The sequence below is a fragment of the Mandrillus leucophaeus genome, unplaced genomic scaffold (assembly GCF_000951045.1).
Source record: "Mandrillus leucophaeus isolate KB7577 unplaced genomic scaffold, Mleu.le_1.0 Scaffold578, whole genome shotgun sequence".
Classification (NCBI taxonomy): Eukaryota; Metazoa; Chordata; class Mammalia; order Primates; family Cercopithecidae; genus Mandrillus; species Mandrillus leucophaeus.
The window spans coordinates 1,605,747-1,625,546 of NW_012106230.1; the positions used below are offsets into that span (position 1 = coordinate 1,605,747).

Genomic DNA, 19,800 nt, shown 5'->3' on the forward strand with positions numbered 1-19,800 from the left:
TATTCTGACTTTATTCATTGAAAGCTCTTTCACTTTGCACCTGTGTTATTTTGACATAGCTCCATCATCGTGTTTATCTATTGTTTGCTTCCTTACTTCTTCCCTACCTTTCTCTCTCTCTCTCACTTTCGTTCAGTGCTTCCTTAACTTCTGGAACTATAATATGCTCTGGATTCATTACATAAATGTCCCACCCTTTCCTAGTCAAGTCTCAAAGGAGCCCTGGCTCCTTTTTTGGAATATTGTTATTAGAAACTATTATTTGGGTTCTAAGTCTGTTTGCTGCACTGAATTGTTGACATACCTTTAGGCCTTCTCAGCTGACAGATGAAGGAGGTAGAACTCTGGATACTCACTCATATATGTTGTAAATACATATCGATAATTATTTCTATCTAGTACTTATATTAAGTTGATTATAAGTTCATTTCATCGTTAACACTAATCCCTTATCACATGGATCACTCTAGAATACTCTGCTTGCTAATCTGTAACCTCCTACTCCAATAATGTGAAATGTGGGGCCAACCATCTGCCATCCATTTATTTAACTGTTCAGTTCTAGTATGCAATCATACTTGTTTCAAAATTGTTAAAACATATCCCTATGAGACACAACATTATAATTACAGTATAATGTATAGTTCATTCATTCATTCTGCCTTTAATTTTTCACACTCTATTAGATGTTACTTAGGTCAGCACATTTACCCCATCCCTTCCAGAGAAATTGTTTCATGATTGTGTGTGTGTGTGTGTGTGTGTGTGTGTGTGAGACAGGGTCTCACTCTGTCTTGCAGGCTGGAGTGCAGTGGCACAGACTTGGCTCACCGCAACCTCTGCCTCCTGGGTTCAAGTGATTCTCCTGCTTCAACCACCTGAGTAGCTGGTATTACAGGCATAGGCCACCACTCCCAGCTAATTTTTGTATTGTTAGGAGAGACGGGGTTTTTCCATGTTGACCAGGCTGGACTCGAACTCCTGGCCTCAAGTGATATGTCTACCTCTGCCTCCCAAAGTGCTGGGATTACAGATATGAGCCACCAGGCCTGGTGTGTTTTGTGCATTTTTAACACAATGTATTGTTTTGTCACATTCTGCACTCCTTTTCAGGTTCCTCAGACCTAATAAATGATTTATTTTTAAATTTTCATTCATTAACATTTACTGTCTGTTCTGTATACCTCTATGAGTATTTGAAAAGGGGATGATGTCATTTATCCACCATTACGGTATTATATCATACTGAATAGTTTGGCTGCAGGAACTAATTCCATGTATTTCACGTATTTAACTACACCTTTTCATCCCTCCTTTCAAGCAAGGCTTCTCATTTCCTTTAATAAATAATTATTTTATACAATCACCTTTTTCTATTTAAAAAAGTAATACTGATGTTTAAATTTTCAGAGATATTATGGTAAATTCACAGTGTATGATTTAATTGCTGTAGGCATTATCTTGTTATTTTTTACATTTTTTTTAAGGTCAGCAATAAAGGAAAGTAATAGATGGAACCCATATACCCTGATTCACAAGAGAGAGGAAGTATGAAACAGACAGGATTGGAAAATATCTACTCAATGCTTTTATGAAGAAACTTCTGAAGACTAAGAAAAGTACTCAGGCTGGGCATGGCAGCTAATGCCGTAATCCCGGCACTTTGGAAGACTGAAGTGGGAGGATTGCTTGAGACCAGGAGTTTGAGACCAGCCTGGGCAACATAGTGAGTCCCCGTCCCTACCAAAAAAAAAACAAACAAAAAAACCATGGTAGGTGGCACATGTCTGCCGTCCTGTTTGGGAGGTGAGGCAGAAGGATCTCTTAAGTGCAGGAGTTTGAAGTTACAGTGAGCTATGATCACACCACTGCACTCCAGCCTGGGAGACAAAGCAAGATCCCTTCTAAAATAAAATAAAACAAAGAAAGATATTCAGGAATTTCTTCCCCAAAAAAGTTGTACTCATTGTATTGTTAGTTTCTTCAACACATTTTGTTTGAAAGGAACATAAATACAACTTGATCATTACACAAAGAGTGGTTTAACATTCACTCTGTACTTCAGGGTCCAAATAAAATCAAGCATTTTCTGAGACATTCTTCATAGCACTAGGTACACAGCTTGTACAGAGGTCCAAACATATTTTGTAAATTTATTTCAAAAGATAATTTTTCTCCTTCCCTAGAAATGTCCAATATGGTTACATGAACACATAAAAATAATATTCCATTAATTTATCATCACATTAGGTTAAATGATAATTTTTTAAATTAATAGTTATTGTATTTAATGAAGGAAGTAATATTTCTCCATAAAAAAATAATGAGGTCCTGTCATTTACAACAACATGAATGGAACTGGAGATCACTATGCTAAGGGAAATAAGCTAGGCACAGAAAGACAAACTGCATGTTCTCACTTAATTATGGGAGCTAAAAATGAAAATAATTGAACTCATGGAGATAGAGAATAGAAGGATGATTACCAAAGACTGGGAAGGGTAGTAGGGGGATAAGGGGGGAAGTGAGGATAGTTAATGGGTATAAAACATAGAAAGAATGAATAAGACCAAGTATTTGATAGGTATTTGATAGTAGCTGTGGACTCATCATGTATGAGTCTTACTGTGTTCAGTTACATTTCTTTTATACTGATATGTTTAGAGTTTTATCATGAAGTGATGTTGAATTTTGTCAGATGTGTTTTCTGTCTTTGTTGAATCGGTCATACGGTTTCATTCTTCTTACTGTAATGTGATGTATCACATTTATTGAGTTGCATATGTTGAACCATCTTTGCATTCCTGGAATGAATTCCACTTGATCATAGTAGATTATTTTTTTAGTATTTTATTGAATTCAGTTTGCTAGTATTTTGTTGAGAATTTTTGCACGTATGTTTCTCAAGGATAGTGACCTGTAGTTTCCTTTTTTTCTTGTGTCTTTTTCTGGTTTCAATATCAGGGTAATAATGCTGGCCTTGTATAATGAGTTTGGAAATGCTCCCTTATCTTTAAACTTTTGGAAGAGTTTGAGAATTGGTGTTAGTTTGCTTTATAATGTGTGGTAAAATTAGGCAGTGAAGACATTGGGTCCTGGGCTTCATTATGATGGGAAGCATTTCATTATTTATTTTGGTCTTCACAGTCTGGGAAATTCTTTTCTGGGAACACTCTTAAACTGTAAGCTTGCTTATAAATTTTGGGCAGGTTGTGGTGGCATTGAACTTAATCCTGTGACCATGGCAGCTGTTACAGTGCTAGGTGATACCCTAAACCCAAGACTGCTGTGGTCAGTGCATCCTGGGGCTAGAATCCTGGTGACTGCTGAGGCTGGTCCAGCACTGGCGTACACTCAAAGTCCACTGCCACTAAGGCCTGATTTGCCCAGAGCCCAAGACCAGTGTAATCAGCCATCAGTGAGGTAAGAAATCAGGTACATTTTGCCACGCCTATAGGTTCATGCCTGGCACCAGGCCAGGCCAGGAGACTCAGTCTTCAGGAGGTTCAGACCTCAGTCAGGAGTTACCAGCCTGCATTCAGGGTCATGAGGGGCTGCCAGGTGCTAGATTTTACTATAGTAGTCCCAATGTTGGGGACCAAAACATATCCTATGCTCACTTTCTTTTATTTTTCCAAAGCAGATGGTGTGTCTGTCTATGATGTGCTTCCTCGGTTTGGAGGAGAGGTGATGTGGGTGATGTAAAATTGTTCTTCTTACTCTCTTCAATGCATCTTTTCTTATTACTATGCTCTAATCAGGTGCTGCAAACTCCTCCTGGTTTCCTTAGCTCTTGTGAAAATATTTTTGCGCATGGATATTTGTTCAAATTGATGGTTCTCTGGGGAGTGATCCCTGGAGAATCCTATTCCAACATCTGGCTCCACTCTCCTATATTTCTTTTGATGAATCATAATTATCATTACTTAAGATTTACTCTCTATACTTGAAGAAACTCCTCTACACTGAAACACCTTTATAAATAAGGTGAACATACACATAGGATGTAATAGTTTTTGTTTGCTTTTTTGTTTTTTTTTGGGGGGGGGTTTGTTTGTTTGTTTGTTTTTACACAGAGTCTTGCTCCATCCCCCAGGATGGAGTGCAGTGGTGAGATCTCGGCTCACTGCAAACTTCACCTCCCATGTTCCAGTGATTCTTCTGACTCAGCCTCCTGAGTAGCTGAGATTACAGACATGCACCAGCATACCATGCTAATTTTGTATTTTTTGTAGAGATGAGGTTTCATCGTGTTGGTCAGGTTGGTCTCAAACACCTAACCTCAAATGATCTGCCTGCCTAGGCTCCCAAAGTGCTGGGATTACACGCATGAGCCACCGTGCCCAGCCCCAAGATCCATTCTTAAGAGTTCCATGTCAAAAATTCCTCATGAAGCTTATTAACATATTAATTTATGACCTTTATCTTATGATTCTGATCTGTTAATTCTGAAATACAGCTGGGTCCCCTCATATTCAAAGCTGTACAAGAAATTTAAATGTACACTCAGTGAACAAGAGCTATCAGAAAGCAGAACAAAATTTTTATAAAATGAATTTATTTTTATTTCCAATTATGTAAGAAACTTTCATTAACATGTTTCACTTAATGTATAATAATATCATAATGCGAGGCATTCATTTTGTACACTAAAGAAGAATAATACTTAGAGTAAGGAGAAAGGAACATTTGTACAGAATCCATGGAGTTTATAAATCAAATTCAGCCTGAAAGCATATTAACTATGATACTCTGTGTCTCTCAATAAAAAATTGTATAAATTATGTTAAGTGTAATAAAATTATTATAATCTTATTCTGGTTAGCATTCAAAATATAAATTCATTGCTAGTATTCATTTCATTCTTAGAACAAAATTAAGAAATCTTTAGAAAATTTTATTTTAAATAAGATTGTTAGTTTAATTTTGATAACTTAGATGAAGAAAAGGATCTTAATCATCTATAATTTCAATTTTTCAAGAACTGATTTACTATACCCAACTATACCTAGAGGGCAGTGAAAGAAGCCAAAGAATAAGGAAGTCAGTTTTACTTCTCTCACCGTATTATTTTGCTTCTTTCAAACTTATTTAACTTTTTTAAATTTATGTTTTTTCTAACTGCTGGAAACCATTTTTATTTCAAACTGTCTACCTGCTTAATCCCAGACAGAACTGGTGAATAACATTTTTTTTCTAACTTAACTTCACAACTAAAGAGTTTCAGCTTATTTTTTAATTCAAAGTTCCCTAAATTGTATCTTCTTGTAATTCCTATGATTGCTTATGTACCTGTAAGTCAGCGCCCTGCCTTTTCTTTTTCCTACATTTTCTGTTACATAATGGCAGCTTATATTAACTCTCTCCTCATTTACCTGTACAGTTTAAAATTACAATGTTTTAAAAAAATTGTGCGGATTTGTCATGAATCTCTGTAGAGCAGCCTTCACATCCTTATTTCTCAGGCTGTAGATCAAGGGATTCAGCATAGGAACCACCAACGTGTAAAACACAGAAGCCATCTTATCAGTATCCAATGAATGGTTGCTTCGAGGCTGCACATACATGAATAGCAATGTCCCATAAAAAACTGTGACTGACATCATATGTGAAGCATAGGTAGAAAAGGCTTTTTTCCTTCCTTCTGATGAACGTATTTTTAGAATAGACAAAACAATGTTGAAATAAGATACTAGAACTATAATCAAGGAACCAACCACATTTGTAGCTGCAGATATAAAGACAACTGTTTCTGGTAAGTAAGTATCAGAGCAAGATAATGCTAACAGAGGAACATTATCACAGTAAAAATGATTGATTATATTAGAAGAGCAATAAGACACAGAAAATACACAAGATGAAACCACAATAGCTGTGGAAAAGCCATAGAGGTATGTGAGGGAGACCAGCAGGAGGCAGAGCCGCCAAGACACCACCACCATGTAGAGCAGAGGGTTACAAATGGCCACATAGCGGTCATAGGCCATCACAGCCAGCATCATTACCTCCGACACAATAAAGAACAAGAACCCTCCCAGTTGGGTGGCACATTCATAGAATGAGGTAGTTTTCTTCTTTACTAAAAAGTTAATCAGCATTTTAGGGGCAATGACAGTAGAGTTACCAAGATTGATGATAGCCAGCTGTCGCAGGAAAAAGTACATGGGGGTTTGAAGTCGAGAGTCAACACTGGTGAGGGTGATGATGCCCAGGTTCCCTGCCACGGTCAGCACATAGAGCACCAGGAAGACCAGGAAGAGGGGAATCTGGAGCTCTGGACAGTCAGAGACACCTGTGAGAATAAACTCAGTGACCCTGGTGAAATTTTCAGGAGCCATGTAAGAGTTTGCAAATTCATCTGTTTGGGGGAAAAGAGAGATTAAAAACTTTAAAGAATTATCTGTATGACTGCCATTATATGGCTAGCACAATTCCTTGGTAACATTTCTTTGAATTATGTATTAATCTAACTCAGTTATTAAACTCAAGCTTCTAGGTCTAATAAGTAAACTTGGTAATCACTTGGGAGAGAGAAAGAGCAAGTATGGAAAAGTATAATAAATTAAGAGATGATCCAACATCATGAAAGATTTTTGAGGACTTACTTCCTCACAATCTTACTGAAATATGAGTATATTCTTAGTTTGCAAACAGCTGAAGCCACAATTAATATTTTATATCATTTGCATTGAGCATGACAGGCTTGAGGCATTTCATGTCTGCAAATAATCCAATTTCTAAATCTGAGACTTCTTGTTTTTTCTTAAGAATGATGATTGCAGATACTATCCTGCTCCATTTTCTTTATTCTATCATTGTATAATCTGTATTAGATACACATTTTATCATCCATGTCTGTTTGCTTTTTCTCTCTTTTTTAAATTAACTCTGACTAAAATACATGCAGGTATGTCCTCAGATCTATTTTTCAGGTGACATATTTTCTTTTTAGCTTTCAAAAATAATGTCAGTGAACATTTTATTATTTTTGTAATTTCTTGACATTATGCCTTACTGTATACTGCTATCTTTTCCTTCTTTCTCATTTCTTATTTTGTTCTATTTCACAAGTTTGTACAGCTCCTCATAGTTTTCACATTGTATTCTATGCTTAATCACAATTTTTATTTATATAATTAGATATCATTTTTACCACTTGTAAAGCATATCTGCTCTTTTAGTTGATTTTCAATTCATCTTTTTTGTATTTTTTATATTTTCATTACTGTAATGAGTAAATATTGTTATTTTAGAGATTTTCTGTGATAACTACAATGCTTATATTTGACATATGAATTAAATTCTATTTTAATATGGCTAAATATTTCCCTTGAGTTCTTTATTTTTAGGATCACCACCTACCCCTAAGCCAATTAGAGTGCCTTCTCTGCTATAATTTATAGTTCCGCTGGCGTGGGGACCTGGCCCAAAGAAATCCTGTCTTAGTCCCATACCTAAAAATGTGGAGTTAAGTTCCAGAGAGTTAACAGTATATCATTAAAAATGTCTGAATTTTAAAATCCCAAAGCTGTTCACTTATTTTCTCCTTCTAAAAAAGAGATCCAATAGAAAGAAAAATAGAAAATTATTCTGCAGTATGAAAAAAGAATGAAGTGAACCAAAATAATTCCTAACATTGTTAATATTGATCTCAGTTTGATTCTGAAACCAAACATCACACTTTTTCTTGATTTTAAAAATAGTCTTCTTATTTATTTATTTATTTATTTATTTACTTATTTACCACCTGTTTATTGAATTCCTTACTCTGGTAACATGCAAACTTCAGATAAATTGCTCATCCCTCGTCTTATGGACCTGCTATTCCAATGATAGGAAACATACAAAAATCTGATAAAGAAACAAATAAACAAGATTATTGCACACTGCAGTAAGTGTAATAAAGAAATTAAACCAGAAGATACATTATGATAACTTGGGAGAATATTTTCACGTGATATGTTAGGGGAAAGTCTTTTTTAATTTTAGCAGTTTCTTTTTTATTTTTCATTTCTTTTTTTCAACTTTTATTTTAAGATGGGAAGGCCTTCTTGAGAAGGTGACATTTGGGTTTGCAGTTTTAGTATTCCATCTGCAGCCTTCAGCCACTTTGTTGTCCCCCTTAGCAAACATGCCAGCTATCAGCCAATATGAATGCTTGCAGATTGTATCAGCTACTCTGTTTCTGATGAAACCTAGTGCTTTACTGGCTTTATGTTTTATTTGAAGATCCAATAATTAATTCTTAAAAGTAATCATTTTAAAATCACAAAATTATATTCATCCTGTAATTTTCTCTTTCAAATATCAAGATTGCACATTTGTCAATTTCTATGAATACTTTCCCATTTTATGCACCTCACTCTTCTACTTCCTTAGAGCAAGCACTTTCATTAATTACTGTATCCTTCCTGGTTCTTTTAGATTGACTGGTAGGAATGCCAGTCATTAAGGCATTTGGTGCAATTAAGTTATGTTATCCAAGCTATTTTTTACAATATTTAAAATATGCTTTTACCTCATTTACCATCAGATTCACGTGACTTTTCTGGTCATCTGCCTTACCAAACATGCATTAATATTTTTATTTCTGACCCTCCATGTCCTCACTGGTATTGATTCTCCTGAGATTGCTTTCTTTTTTTGGAGGGGGGGCCGGGGGAGAAGTAGAATCTTCTCTGAAAGAAGTTTGTCCCCCATTTGTAGCAGTGGGTCCATACATTTAAAAACCGGATATGAGGGTAGCATCAAATGAGGCTAATGAACTTTAATTTTGTAGTATTCAAAAATGTCATTTCTGATTACTCTCTAGGCATGTTCAATCGTTTCAAAAATACTAATGAATTGAGAGAGTAGAAAGATAGATGAATTGTCTTCTTTTTCTTTTTCTTTTTTCTTTTCTTTTTTCTTTTTTTTTTTTTTTTGAGACACAGTTTCACTCTGTCACCCAGGCAGACTGGAGGGCGATGGCGCGATTTCTGCTCACTGCAACTTTCACTTCCCAGGTTTAAACCTCAGCCTCCCAGGTAACTAGGACTACAAGGTGTACATCACCACGCTCGCCTAATTTTTGTAGTTTTAGTAGAGACGGGATGTTGGCCAGGCTGGTCTCGAATTCCTGACCTCAGGTAATCCACCTGCCTCGGCCTCTCAAAATGCTGTGATTACAGGCGTAAGCCACCATTCTCAGACCCCAATGAGTTATCTTTAAATTAGTACAGTGTTTTATGGCTAATGTCTAACAATAATAGCCATTAACTTTAAAAAACTGTTCTTATTTTTTTCCTATTACTAGTTTTAGTCAACAATAATAGCCTTTTAAAAAGTGTGTTTTTTGAATACTTTCCATGTACTTAGGCTTTTATTTTGTTACACAATCTGAGGGAGAATGAAAAGAAGGTAAATTTATTTTTGAATATTCTATTTTAGGTTAGTTAAACTAAGGGCAACCCAGGCAGTGAGTTTTTCTGTATTCATCTCGATAATATTGTAAAGTTTTGTCCCATCACGTCTGGAATCTAGGGTTGGGCAGTTTATCTTAAAGTCTTGCCCCTGCTTTTGGAAATGTCTCCCCGCAAATTGAAGTTCTTCTTTTTGATATCTAATGGAAGTTCTTCTTTGCTATTTCTTCTGAACTACAATGCTGACAGATTTATTTTATGACAAGATAGGTGGTTTAAACATTTTCTATTACTGCACTGGATTACATACTGTGCTTCTACGTATATTTGCTTGTATATTATCACATTGAATGGGTAATTTTTCTGAGAACACTTGCATTCTATGCCTGTATTCTAAAAAAAAAGAGGCATCATTTTAACTTTGGGTAGTTGTATATCCAATTTTCTTTCATCGGTTATCCTGTGCAACATACAATTTTTATTGTAAATAATATTGCAAAAGTAAAAATGATATGATCAGTCTCTGAGCAAAAATTCATACTTTCAGCAGTGACATAATTTACTTAAGTATCTGAGACATAATGATGTCATTTCTAACTTGGAAGCATAAATAGCTTGATCATATTTGATGCCCCGTATTCCTAAAATGAGTTATACATCCTAAAAACAAACTTTAGTTTAAGCATTGTATTATTTGATTATACATAAATCCCAGTGTCTTCCAAAATAAAAGTGAAGTGGATCATTTTAAGATATGGTTTAGGATCTTTTAACGGTCACTATACAAAACAGATAAGTCTTTTCCACCTACCTCTGAAGGAGAATCTGCTTCAGGTTCTTAATGAGAGTCTATACATGGCTGTGGCAATGAGAGGTAATGGGGTTTTAAAAATCTTTGAGACCTTAATTCTGAAGCACAGGCAACTCAAGTATCTACACATTGCCTTTTATGTCTTTGGGGAAGATGCCACATGGGACTGGTTTCTTAACAAAGTCTCCCTCTAGAAAGTCAATCAGACACCCCATGAGTCCTTCTGGTAGTCTGTGTTTATTCTGTATTATTGAAGTGAATTCAAGTGCATTACAGCTAAGGGTCACGGAGATTAAACTGTGTCTTTTAAAGTAATTCATTTCCATTCGGAGATTCATTATTGCAAGATGGGATATGTAAGAACCAGAAGCTGATGGTATCACAATCAGATTTTAAAAACCTGTATCTATAAATAATATATTTATTATGTCACTATCTCTGTTGTCTACCTCCACGTCTTATTTCAAAGTATAAAACATAATTCCTTGATGAACAAAGGCATTTTTTAAAACACTAAACATTTAGTATGTATGCATTTTTATCCATGTAATGACTAATAGAATTGTTTAGAAAGGAATATGCCTTGGGGAAATTATCATATTTAGGAATTAAGTCCCCTTTGTAGATCCAAAGATCTGCTCCTATAGGCCTTAAATTAGAGCAGAAAATGGAGATATATAGCATGATGACATTTGTGTACAGTATAAATCAATGACATAGAAAACTATTGTATGCTTTGTAAGAACACAAGAAAACAAACATTCACCTTGAGTTATTTTGTGTTGGTTTCCCGATGGTGGTGGTTGGGACTGGGTAAAGAAATTAAGATGAAAGGTGTATTGAAGACTATCATAACAAAATACCACAGACTGAGTGGCTTAACAGTAGAAATTTGTTTTCTCACAGTACTGAAGGATAGAAGTCCAATCTCAAGGTCTCGGCAGGTTTGGTTTCTTCTGGGCCTGTCACCTGGGCTTGCAGAGGGCCGCCTTTTCACCTCACAACGTTGTCTCTCGGTCTATTTATGTGCCTGGTATATCTCCCTCTCTCTGTCCTAATCTCTCTTCTTATCAGGGTGCCAGTTTTATTGAATTAGGACCCAGCTAAATGACCCTAATTAAATTAATCGCCTTTTTAAAGGCTCTGTGTCCAAATACAGTCACATTCTGAGGTACTAGTGATTAAGGCTTTAATGCATGAATTTTGAGATAGACCATTTAGTCCATAACAAGAAAGACTAAAACATGAATAAGAAAGAGGTTTTGCTGGCTGAATAATGAAAAATTGTCATGAACAGAGGAAGATAATTATTCTAAACCGCTCATGTTAGACCCTAAACAGCTGAAAAGATGGAATCTTCATTGGGAAGAAAACCTGCTTCTAGAAATCTGTTCTACAGAAGTAATAAAAGTTACTTAAATACATAAATAAGATCTTCATAAGATTATTTTTTCAGTGAGATAACATACTGAAAACTAAATACACAGTTTAGAAATTTGTTAAGTAAATGATGGGATATGTTTAGTATATAATCATATATTCTTTAAAAATTTTAATTATGTAAATTATATAGAAATTTGAGGAAAGCTTCTGAGAGCCCAACTAAAGATAGTATTAAAAGGGTAACGTTTTACTTCATGGTCACACTTTTTTGTGGAATCTAAAAAAAATCAAACTCATAGAAGCAGAGAGTAGAAGTGGTTGCTGGGGCTGAGGAGTAGGAGCCACTGGAGATGTTGATCAAAGAGTATAAAGTGTAAGTTACATAATGTAGTATGTTACATGTAAGTGTTTAATGTAAATTATATAAGTTAAGTATAAAATATAAATTATGGAGGATGAATAAGTTCTGGAGCTCTAATGTCCAGCATGGTGATTATAGTTAATAAGACTGTATTGTACACTTGAAAATTGCTGACACAGTAGATCTTAAATGTTCTTACCACACAAACAGAAATTAACTACCTGAGACAATGGTATGTAAATTAGCTTCATCTTGGTAATGATTTCACAATATATATGTTTATGAAAACATTAGATGCCGAGTGCAGTGGCTCACGCCTGTAACCTCAGCACTTTGGGAGTCTGAGGCAGGAGGATGGCTGGAGCCCGGGAGTTCAAGACCAGCCTGGTCAACATAGCAAGACCTCCATGTCTACAATAAGTAAGTAAATAAATAAATAAATAAATAAATAAAACAAAATAAAAAATTGTCATGTTGTACACCTTACATATATACAATTTTTATTTGCCTATTATAACTCAATAAACCCAGAAAAATAAATAAAAGGGCCATATTATATTGGTTTCTGTAAAAAGAGCAATAATTTACATACAATAAAATGCCAACTATATATAGTTTACATTTAAATAATGTGTTTTAATCATCCCAAAATGTTCCCCAATGTCTCTTTGCAGTAAATTCCTCCATACTATATCTCAGGATACAATTGTTATTTTTTAATATATGTACACAGTTTTATATCTAATGCAGCATCAAATAGGGGCATTTTCTCCTATTTTATGCACTCAGATATGTTTAAAACACTTCTTAAGGCCACAAAACAGAACATGGAAAAACAAATAAGAATATATTCAACACTTACAAAAAGTGATATGATAAAGAATATAAAGTACTAGTTTTCTTTCAACACTTCAAACATATGTATATATACTTTTTTACAAATAACATCACAAATAATCACATATGCACATGCTTTTAAATATTATTTATACTCAATTTAAGGCTATTATAATTTTTGATACATAAAATTTTTATAGCTCTGAAACAAGGCAAAATTTTTAATCCATTTCAGTAAGTTCCACCCCAAAGTTGCCGCTTCCCAGCATTAAGACATGCAACCACCCCTCTTCTAAGATTTTATAAAGTTTGTATATCAGGGGAAAAGATCTCTTTTAAAAAGTAATCCCAATTAGTGGGAGAGTAAATGGCTGACACTGGTAGCAAAACCTTAATTCATTGGAATTCACATGCTCAAAATTGCTGTAGTTTCTGTCACCATATATTAGTTTACCTATTCTAGAACTTGGTGTAAAATGAATAATATAGTAGGTTGTGTCTGGTTAATGCTGTTTAAATTCATTTGTGCTGCTGCATATAGCAATAGCTCATTCCATTTTATTGCTGAGTAGTATTCTATTTTAGGATTATAGCACAATTTATATTTTTATTTGTTTATGAACAATTGAAATATTTCCATTTTATACTATTTTGAATAGAGCTATCAATAACATGAATGTATACATTTTTTGGACATGTTTTCATTCCCCTTTGGTAAACATCCAGAAGGTGAACTCTGGAAACATGTGGTAGTAATGCATTTAACATTATTTATAACCACCACACTGTTCTCCAAAGTGAAGTACCATTGTACATGGTAATCAGCAAGTGTGATAATTTCAGCAGCTAATACTCTGGATCAGGTTGACACTCACTCTTTGGTAATGAAATATTTTAAATTTTACTCAAACTAGTAGATGGAAAATAGTATCCCACTGTTACTGTAATTCCATTTCCCTGATAGCTGAGGATGTTGGTCTTCTTTATCATGTGCATATTGACCATTAATACTTACTATGTGGAACATATTTTATCCTATTTTTGTTTGATTGCCTTTTGGTTACAGCCTTGTAGGTGATATTTATATGTGTCTAAGGTATCATATAAATTGAGTGGGCTTTTTAGGAAAAAAATCAATCGAACATCTGTACATACATGTGTTTTGGACTCCATTGTGTACCACGAATCTATTTATCTATGGTTATAAAGTGCTGCATTATCTCCAGTGCTGGAGGTTTGTAGGAGCTCATGAAGTAGGTATTGTGAGTGCTCTAATTTTGTTGTTTTTCAAGATAATTTTGGCTATTCTGAATTTTTTTCTGTGTCATATAGAAGCAGATCTAAAGCCAGATATGGGGAACCTTACTTTCATGCCATGAGGCTGGGTCTACACCTGTCTACTCTTAAAACAGTCACCTTTGGTTGCAGTTATTAAAATTAATACTACAATTGGTGCCTTAAAATTGAGCTTAGCTAAAAAGTGTACCTTGGTCTCAATCCTATGGTGTTAGATGAAGGATGAACCACTTGGATGCTTAGGATAAGACAGTAAAGGAGATAATTCTCCTCCATCGAGCTAACTCTTTCAACATTTTAAAGCCAGAATGGCTTCACGTTTGATGCAGAAAATTTAAATTCTATGAGAAAATTCCTTGAAGAGGAGTGTGTCTTGCTGTCTGAATAAAAAAGCCATGGAGAGAGAATTGAAGAAATTCCTTACAGAGCCTATGTAGGAAATCAGCCTCATGGGCTTTTAGAAATATTTGGAAGTTGAGTTTATGCAATCCATCATTAGGACCGTTCAACTCTTGTCACATAAACGTTAGAAAGTACAGATATATTAAAATATCCTTGGTAAAAGCTTTTGGTGTACCAAGTCATTAATTAGACATGGAATGAAAATAAATACAATACAGCTCAAAGTTTTAACTCTGGGAAGAAGTTTGAGAATGTATAAATACTAAAGGAATTTTATATAGGTTGGCAGCATTATTTTTCAACTACTCATGATTATAATTGTAATCAGAATGTGTGTTTTGTGACTATTAGGCAAAATAGCAGTGTCCAACTAAGTCTGGAATATTGTAAACGTTTTGTAGAAAAGAATGTAATGCTTGAAAACCATCTATATTTTATCTATGACATCAAATAGCTGATTTTAGACACCTATTGTCATTTTGCATTTTTTATCATGCAATATTAGTAAATGTTAGTGTTCATAAAAATGTTAGTACTTCATTCTTAAAATGTTAGTATTTCATTAAAAAATGGACAAAAGAGGAAACACTTCTTGGAAAAAATAACACTGAATGGCATTTATTCTCATTTAAAAATTTTTAAAATTGTAATTTATGTATGCAAAGTATTTACCCAACAACACATTATTAGAATGTGAAATAACCGTATACATTTATTTTAGAAATAAAAATTACCAGTACATTATTTTATAATTATGAGGTATTTATTACAGCATATGTTTTTGGTGGCAATTTAAATAACTGAAGCTGTCAACAACCAAAGTTCATCAATCAAGGAATGGCTAAGTACAAAGTGATTTGTCTGTTTTCCAGAGTTATACGCTGATATTAAAAAATTTTAAAAAAGAATTTTTATTGGTCAAGAGAAATTCTGCTGATGAATTCTAAAGTAAAAAAAAAAAAAATTGCAGGGAACATAATATAGCATGATTTTTTAAAAGCCTTTCTTGTATGGATGGTATTACAGAATGCTATTCATATTATTTAATTTTAGTTGTGGGTTATAGAAAGGGATAGAAATTGTAGAATTTGGGAAGGGAAAATACACAAAACCAAAGAGTTATATTTGTGCATTATAAGATAAAATGCTACTATGAGGCCGGGCACGGTGGCTCACGCCTGTAATCTCAGCACTTTGGGAGGCCGAGGTGGGTGGATTGCCTGAGCTCAGGAGTTCACAACCAGCCTGGGCAACGCTGTGAAACCTGGTCTCTACTAAAATACAAAAAATTAGCTGGGCATAGCGGTGCGCACCTGTAGTCCCAGCTACTCAGGAGGCTGAGGCAGGAGAATTGCTTGAACCCAGGAGGTGGAGGTTGCAGTGAGCCGAGATTGCACCACTGCACTCCAGCCTGGGCTACAGAATGAGACAGCGTCTCAAAAAAAAAAAAAAAAAAAAATTACTCTGGAAGTGTAAAATTGATTCCTAAAAATTAATATGCTTATGAGCAGGATCAGATGTTATCAAAATCAGAGGTAAACAAATTTGATGATTGGATAATGCAATTTTGTATACTGTTATTATGTTCAGCTTATGTTTAGATGAAGTAAATACAGTAAGTGAAAGAAAAGGAAAAAAAGAAAGAAAATAAATGGATCTGGATAAAGACACCTTGGATCATTTTTCGATTCAATTCCTCACAATTTTTACTTTGAACACTAGATTAAATTGAAACAGGCACAATTTGAAAACTGTATATATTTTTAAAATAAAAAAAAAGGGGCCCATTGAAACAATGGAAGAATACTAAGATGTAAGGAATTCATTTGCTGAGTGAGAGTACACAACGTAAATGAAGCATTATGTTAGAATACATTCCATGCCACTGTGTAGACAGGCTCATGAAGGAGACAAAGAAGACAGGAATGAAGATGCAAGTGACCCTAGAGTGTATCAGTTTTCTTTAATCTGTGTTACCATCTCCATATATTTTTCAAAATTCTGTATTGATACCATTACAGTAGATGACAAGATAACTTCTTTATCTTCAGGTTGCCCAGGTTGCCAATTCTAAATCAGCTTATTGGGAAGTTATCATAAACCGGTGTTTGCAATAGTGCTAGGATCTGTCAAGGAGGATCTAGAACAATCCAGTATTTTTCTCATCAGTCCTAATCAAAACCCTACTTTATCCCTAAGATATACAATATTAACTTAATCTGATTGAAAAACCTCATTCTGAGGTAGCATAATGTATTGTGTTCTTAGCTTTAATGTTTACACAGCCTTTTCTTTTCTTTTCTTTTTTTTTTTTTTTTGAGATGGAGTCTCGCTCTGTCGCCCACGCTGGAGTGCAGTGGCGTGATCTCGGCTCACTGCAACCTCCGCCTCCCAGGTTCAAGAAATTCTCCTCTGTCGGTCTCTCGAGTAACTGGGACTACAGGCATATGCCACCGTGCACGGCTAATTTTTGTATTTTCAGTAGAGATGGGGTTTTACCATGTTGGTCAGGCTAAACAGCTTTTCATGTTGTGTTATAATCACATATTTACTTACTTTCTTGCTTCCTATCTAGCGTACATGTTCTTTATGGTTCAATCTTACTTATATTTAATACCTAGTGCCTGCTATGAAATATCTATTACTAATTTTCCGGTTATTTTTACTCTGTTTGAACTATATAAGCTTTTCACTTTAACTCTGCAACTCTAAGTTTGACCTAATTTGCCTTATTTATAAATAGTAGCAGTTCCAATATGATAAAACTGCTTAGGATATATATTACCTGATTGTAGTATTTATTTATCCCATGAGGTGGCAAAGAGTACGGGTTGCTCTAAGAGTACATGTTTTGTCCAGAAAAACAGGAAAACCTAAGCAGATAGAATATTTCTACTTTTTTATGTTATAATTGGTTTGACAAAGAACTAAACAAAGATTATCATACCCAACTATGCAATTGAATATTAAGATATTAAGTGGGAATTTTGAATCGATTGGTTAAAGTTCTCTTTAGAGCATCTTTTACTTCTTTGTTCCTTAGGCTGTAGATCAATGGATTCAGCATAGGAATCACCAGGGTGTAAAACACCGAGGCCATTTTATCAATAGCCAAAGTATGACTGGACTTGGGTTGCAAGTAAATAAATAACAATGTCCCATAGAACACGATCACCACTGTCAGATGAGAGCTACAGGTGGAGAAGGCTTTGTACCTCCCTTCCCTTGAGTTCATTCTGAGAATGGCCACTAGAATAAACATGTAGGATATGAGAACAATTGAGAGGGAGAAGAGCAAATTACAGCCTGAGAAGATCAAAATGATTAATTCTAATTCATTTGTGTCAGAACAGAGTATGGACATCAGAGGGATACAGTCACAGTAAAAATAGCTGATTATGTTTGAGCCACAGAAGGACAGTTTAAATAACTTAATTGTGAGAAATAGTGACACAAACGTGCTATAGAGATAGGGAACAATTACCAGCACCCAAAGTACTTTCTCTGCCATGATGATCACGTACAGAAGAGGTTTACAGATGGCTACATAGCGATCATAGGCCATTGCTGATAGAATAAAGAGCTCGGAGATGATGAAAATCTCAAAGAATGCTAGCTGAGTGGCACACCAATTGTAAGAAATCGTATTTTTGTGCACTATGAAGTTTACTAACATCTTTGGGGCAATGACAGTGGAGTAACCAAGATCAGTAATTGACAAATGTCTAAGGAAAAAGTACATGGGGGTATGTAGCTTGGAGTCCAAGTAGGTCAAGATAACCATGCCCAGATTGCCTATCACTGTGACCAAATATATGACCAGGAAGAGTCCAAACAGTGGAGCCTGCAGCCCAGGATTGTCTGTAATCCCCATGAGAATAAATTCAGTCACCTTGGTCACTGCTGTGTGATTGTGTTTCACTATGTGGTTCATCTCGGTAACCTGTGCAAACTAGAAAACCAATATTTATTATATTTGAAATATTATCTTCTAAGAAAATTAACAATATGACATATGAGCAATAGAGGTACTTCCTTTATTTCAAATTCTAAATAGAGTTTCCTCTTCCCATCAGGTCAAAACCACACAAAGCTACAGTCACATTCATTAAAACTTTGGTAAAGTGTGAATTAAAAGGGTCAAGATATTTTGAAGTTGTTGTTTTGATGTAGCTACTATGATACACTTTTTTGGACCCAGAGTCATTTTAAGTATGTAAAAATAGCTACCACTTTTGTTTCTGCTTACCACAATTTTCAGGTAATTTGTAAAACAAAAGTCTACACATTAAATTTTACATTTTTGCTGATCATTGAAAAAAGCAAGACAAGATTTTTGAAACTGTTGATGGAGTAATGCATCAGACAGTAGGAAATCTCTGACCATTATATACATGTCCATACTTCTGTCTATAAATTCAACTTGTTTCCCCAAAACAAAATTTTATGCCATAATTTGAGAATTTTGTTAATAATATCTTAATCTGCATATGCCACATCTGAACTTTTTGCCTATTGAACTGCTCCTTCTAGTGAGCAATTGGGAGATGTATAAGCCCCCAATTATACATCCTTCTTCTGCAGAAAAAAAAAAAAACTGGCTGTTCTTACAATTCATGAACATTTAAGAGAGAATCATAAAAAAGGGCTCAGTGGATAGAGAAATACAAATGGATATCGAGAAATACAAATGAATATCAAGAATTTAAGGAAATCCATTGTGTGCTAGGCAATTTTGCAAGTGACTTGCAGATATTAACTCATATGATCTACACAATAACTTTAGGAAGTAGGCAGTAATATCATCCCCATTTAAAAGAAAAAGAAACTGAGGCACAAAGAGTTGGATAATTTAACAAAGATTTTTCACATTATAAGTTGTAGTGTCAGGATTCAAATAAAATCATTCTGCCTTCAGAATATGTTCTCATAAACACTCTAACACACCACTTCTCCATTAGAGATACCCTTCATTGGCAGGAAGTGAGAAGGAGACAGGAAAGACACAGGTAAATAATGATAGACAAAGATCTTTGTTAAAATAGATGACTGAAGCATGAAGTAATTTGAAAGCTAAGGTGGCATAAATAATGACCAGCCCCGAGTACTGGGGACTGTATAACAGGTCTGTCTGCACATCTGTCCTATGGATGACAGAACAGTATATTGCAAGGGAGGCAATAGTTTTGCAGAGAATAGGACCCTTCAAGATTTTTGGTGACAACCTGCTTTAGGGATGTACCCTTAGAAATTTTCTAAGACCAATGTTTCTGCTTACCTCAATGGGGAATCTGCTTTGCTTTCTACTG

At 34.8% G+C, this 19,800-nt stretch overlaps 2 protein-coding genes across 2 annotated transcripts; both read right to left on the bottom strand.

Annotated features, from left to right (window-relative positions):
• Positions 1 to 5,305: 5,305 nt before the first annotated feature.
• On the bottom strand, positions 5,306 to 6,364 carry LOC105552897 (olfactory receptor 8J1). The gene has a single exon (XM_011998722.1). The coding sequence runs from the start codon at positions 6,336 to 6,338 to the stop codon at positions 5,391 to 5,393; it is 948 nt and encodes a 315-aa protein (XP_011854112.1). The 5' UTR covers positions 6,339 to 6,364; the 3' UTR covers positions 5,306 to 5,390.
• Positions 6,365 to 17,441: 11,077 nt separating this feature from the next.
• Positions 17,442 to 18,514, bottom strand: LOC105552898 (olfactory receptor 8K1). The gene has a single exon (XM_011998724.1). The coding sequence runs from the start codon at positions 18,423 to 18,425 to the stop codon at positions 17,466 to 17,468; it is 960 nt and encodes a 319-aa protein (XP_011854114.1). The 5' UTR covers positions 18,426 to 18,514; the 3' UTR covers positions 17,442 to 17,465.
• Positions 18,515 to 19,800: the final 1,286 nt, after the last annotated feature.

Excerpts from the sequence above, each read along its gene's own strand:
- LOC105552897 (XM_011998722.1), bottom strand. The coding sequence starts at position 6,338 with ATGGCTCCTGAAAATTTCACCAGGGTCACTGAGTTTATTCTCACAGGT.
- LOC105552898 (XM_011998724.1), bottom strand. The coding sequence starts at position 18,425 with ATGAACCACATAGTGAAACACAATCACACAGCAGTGACCAAGGTGACT.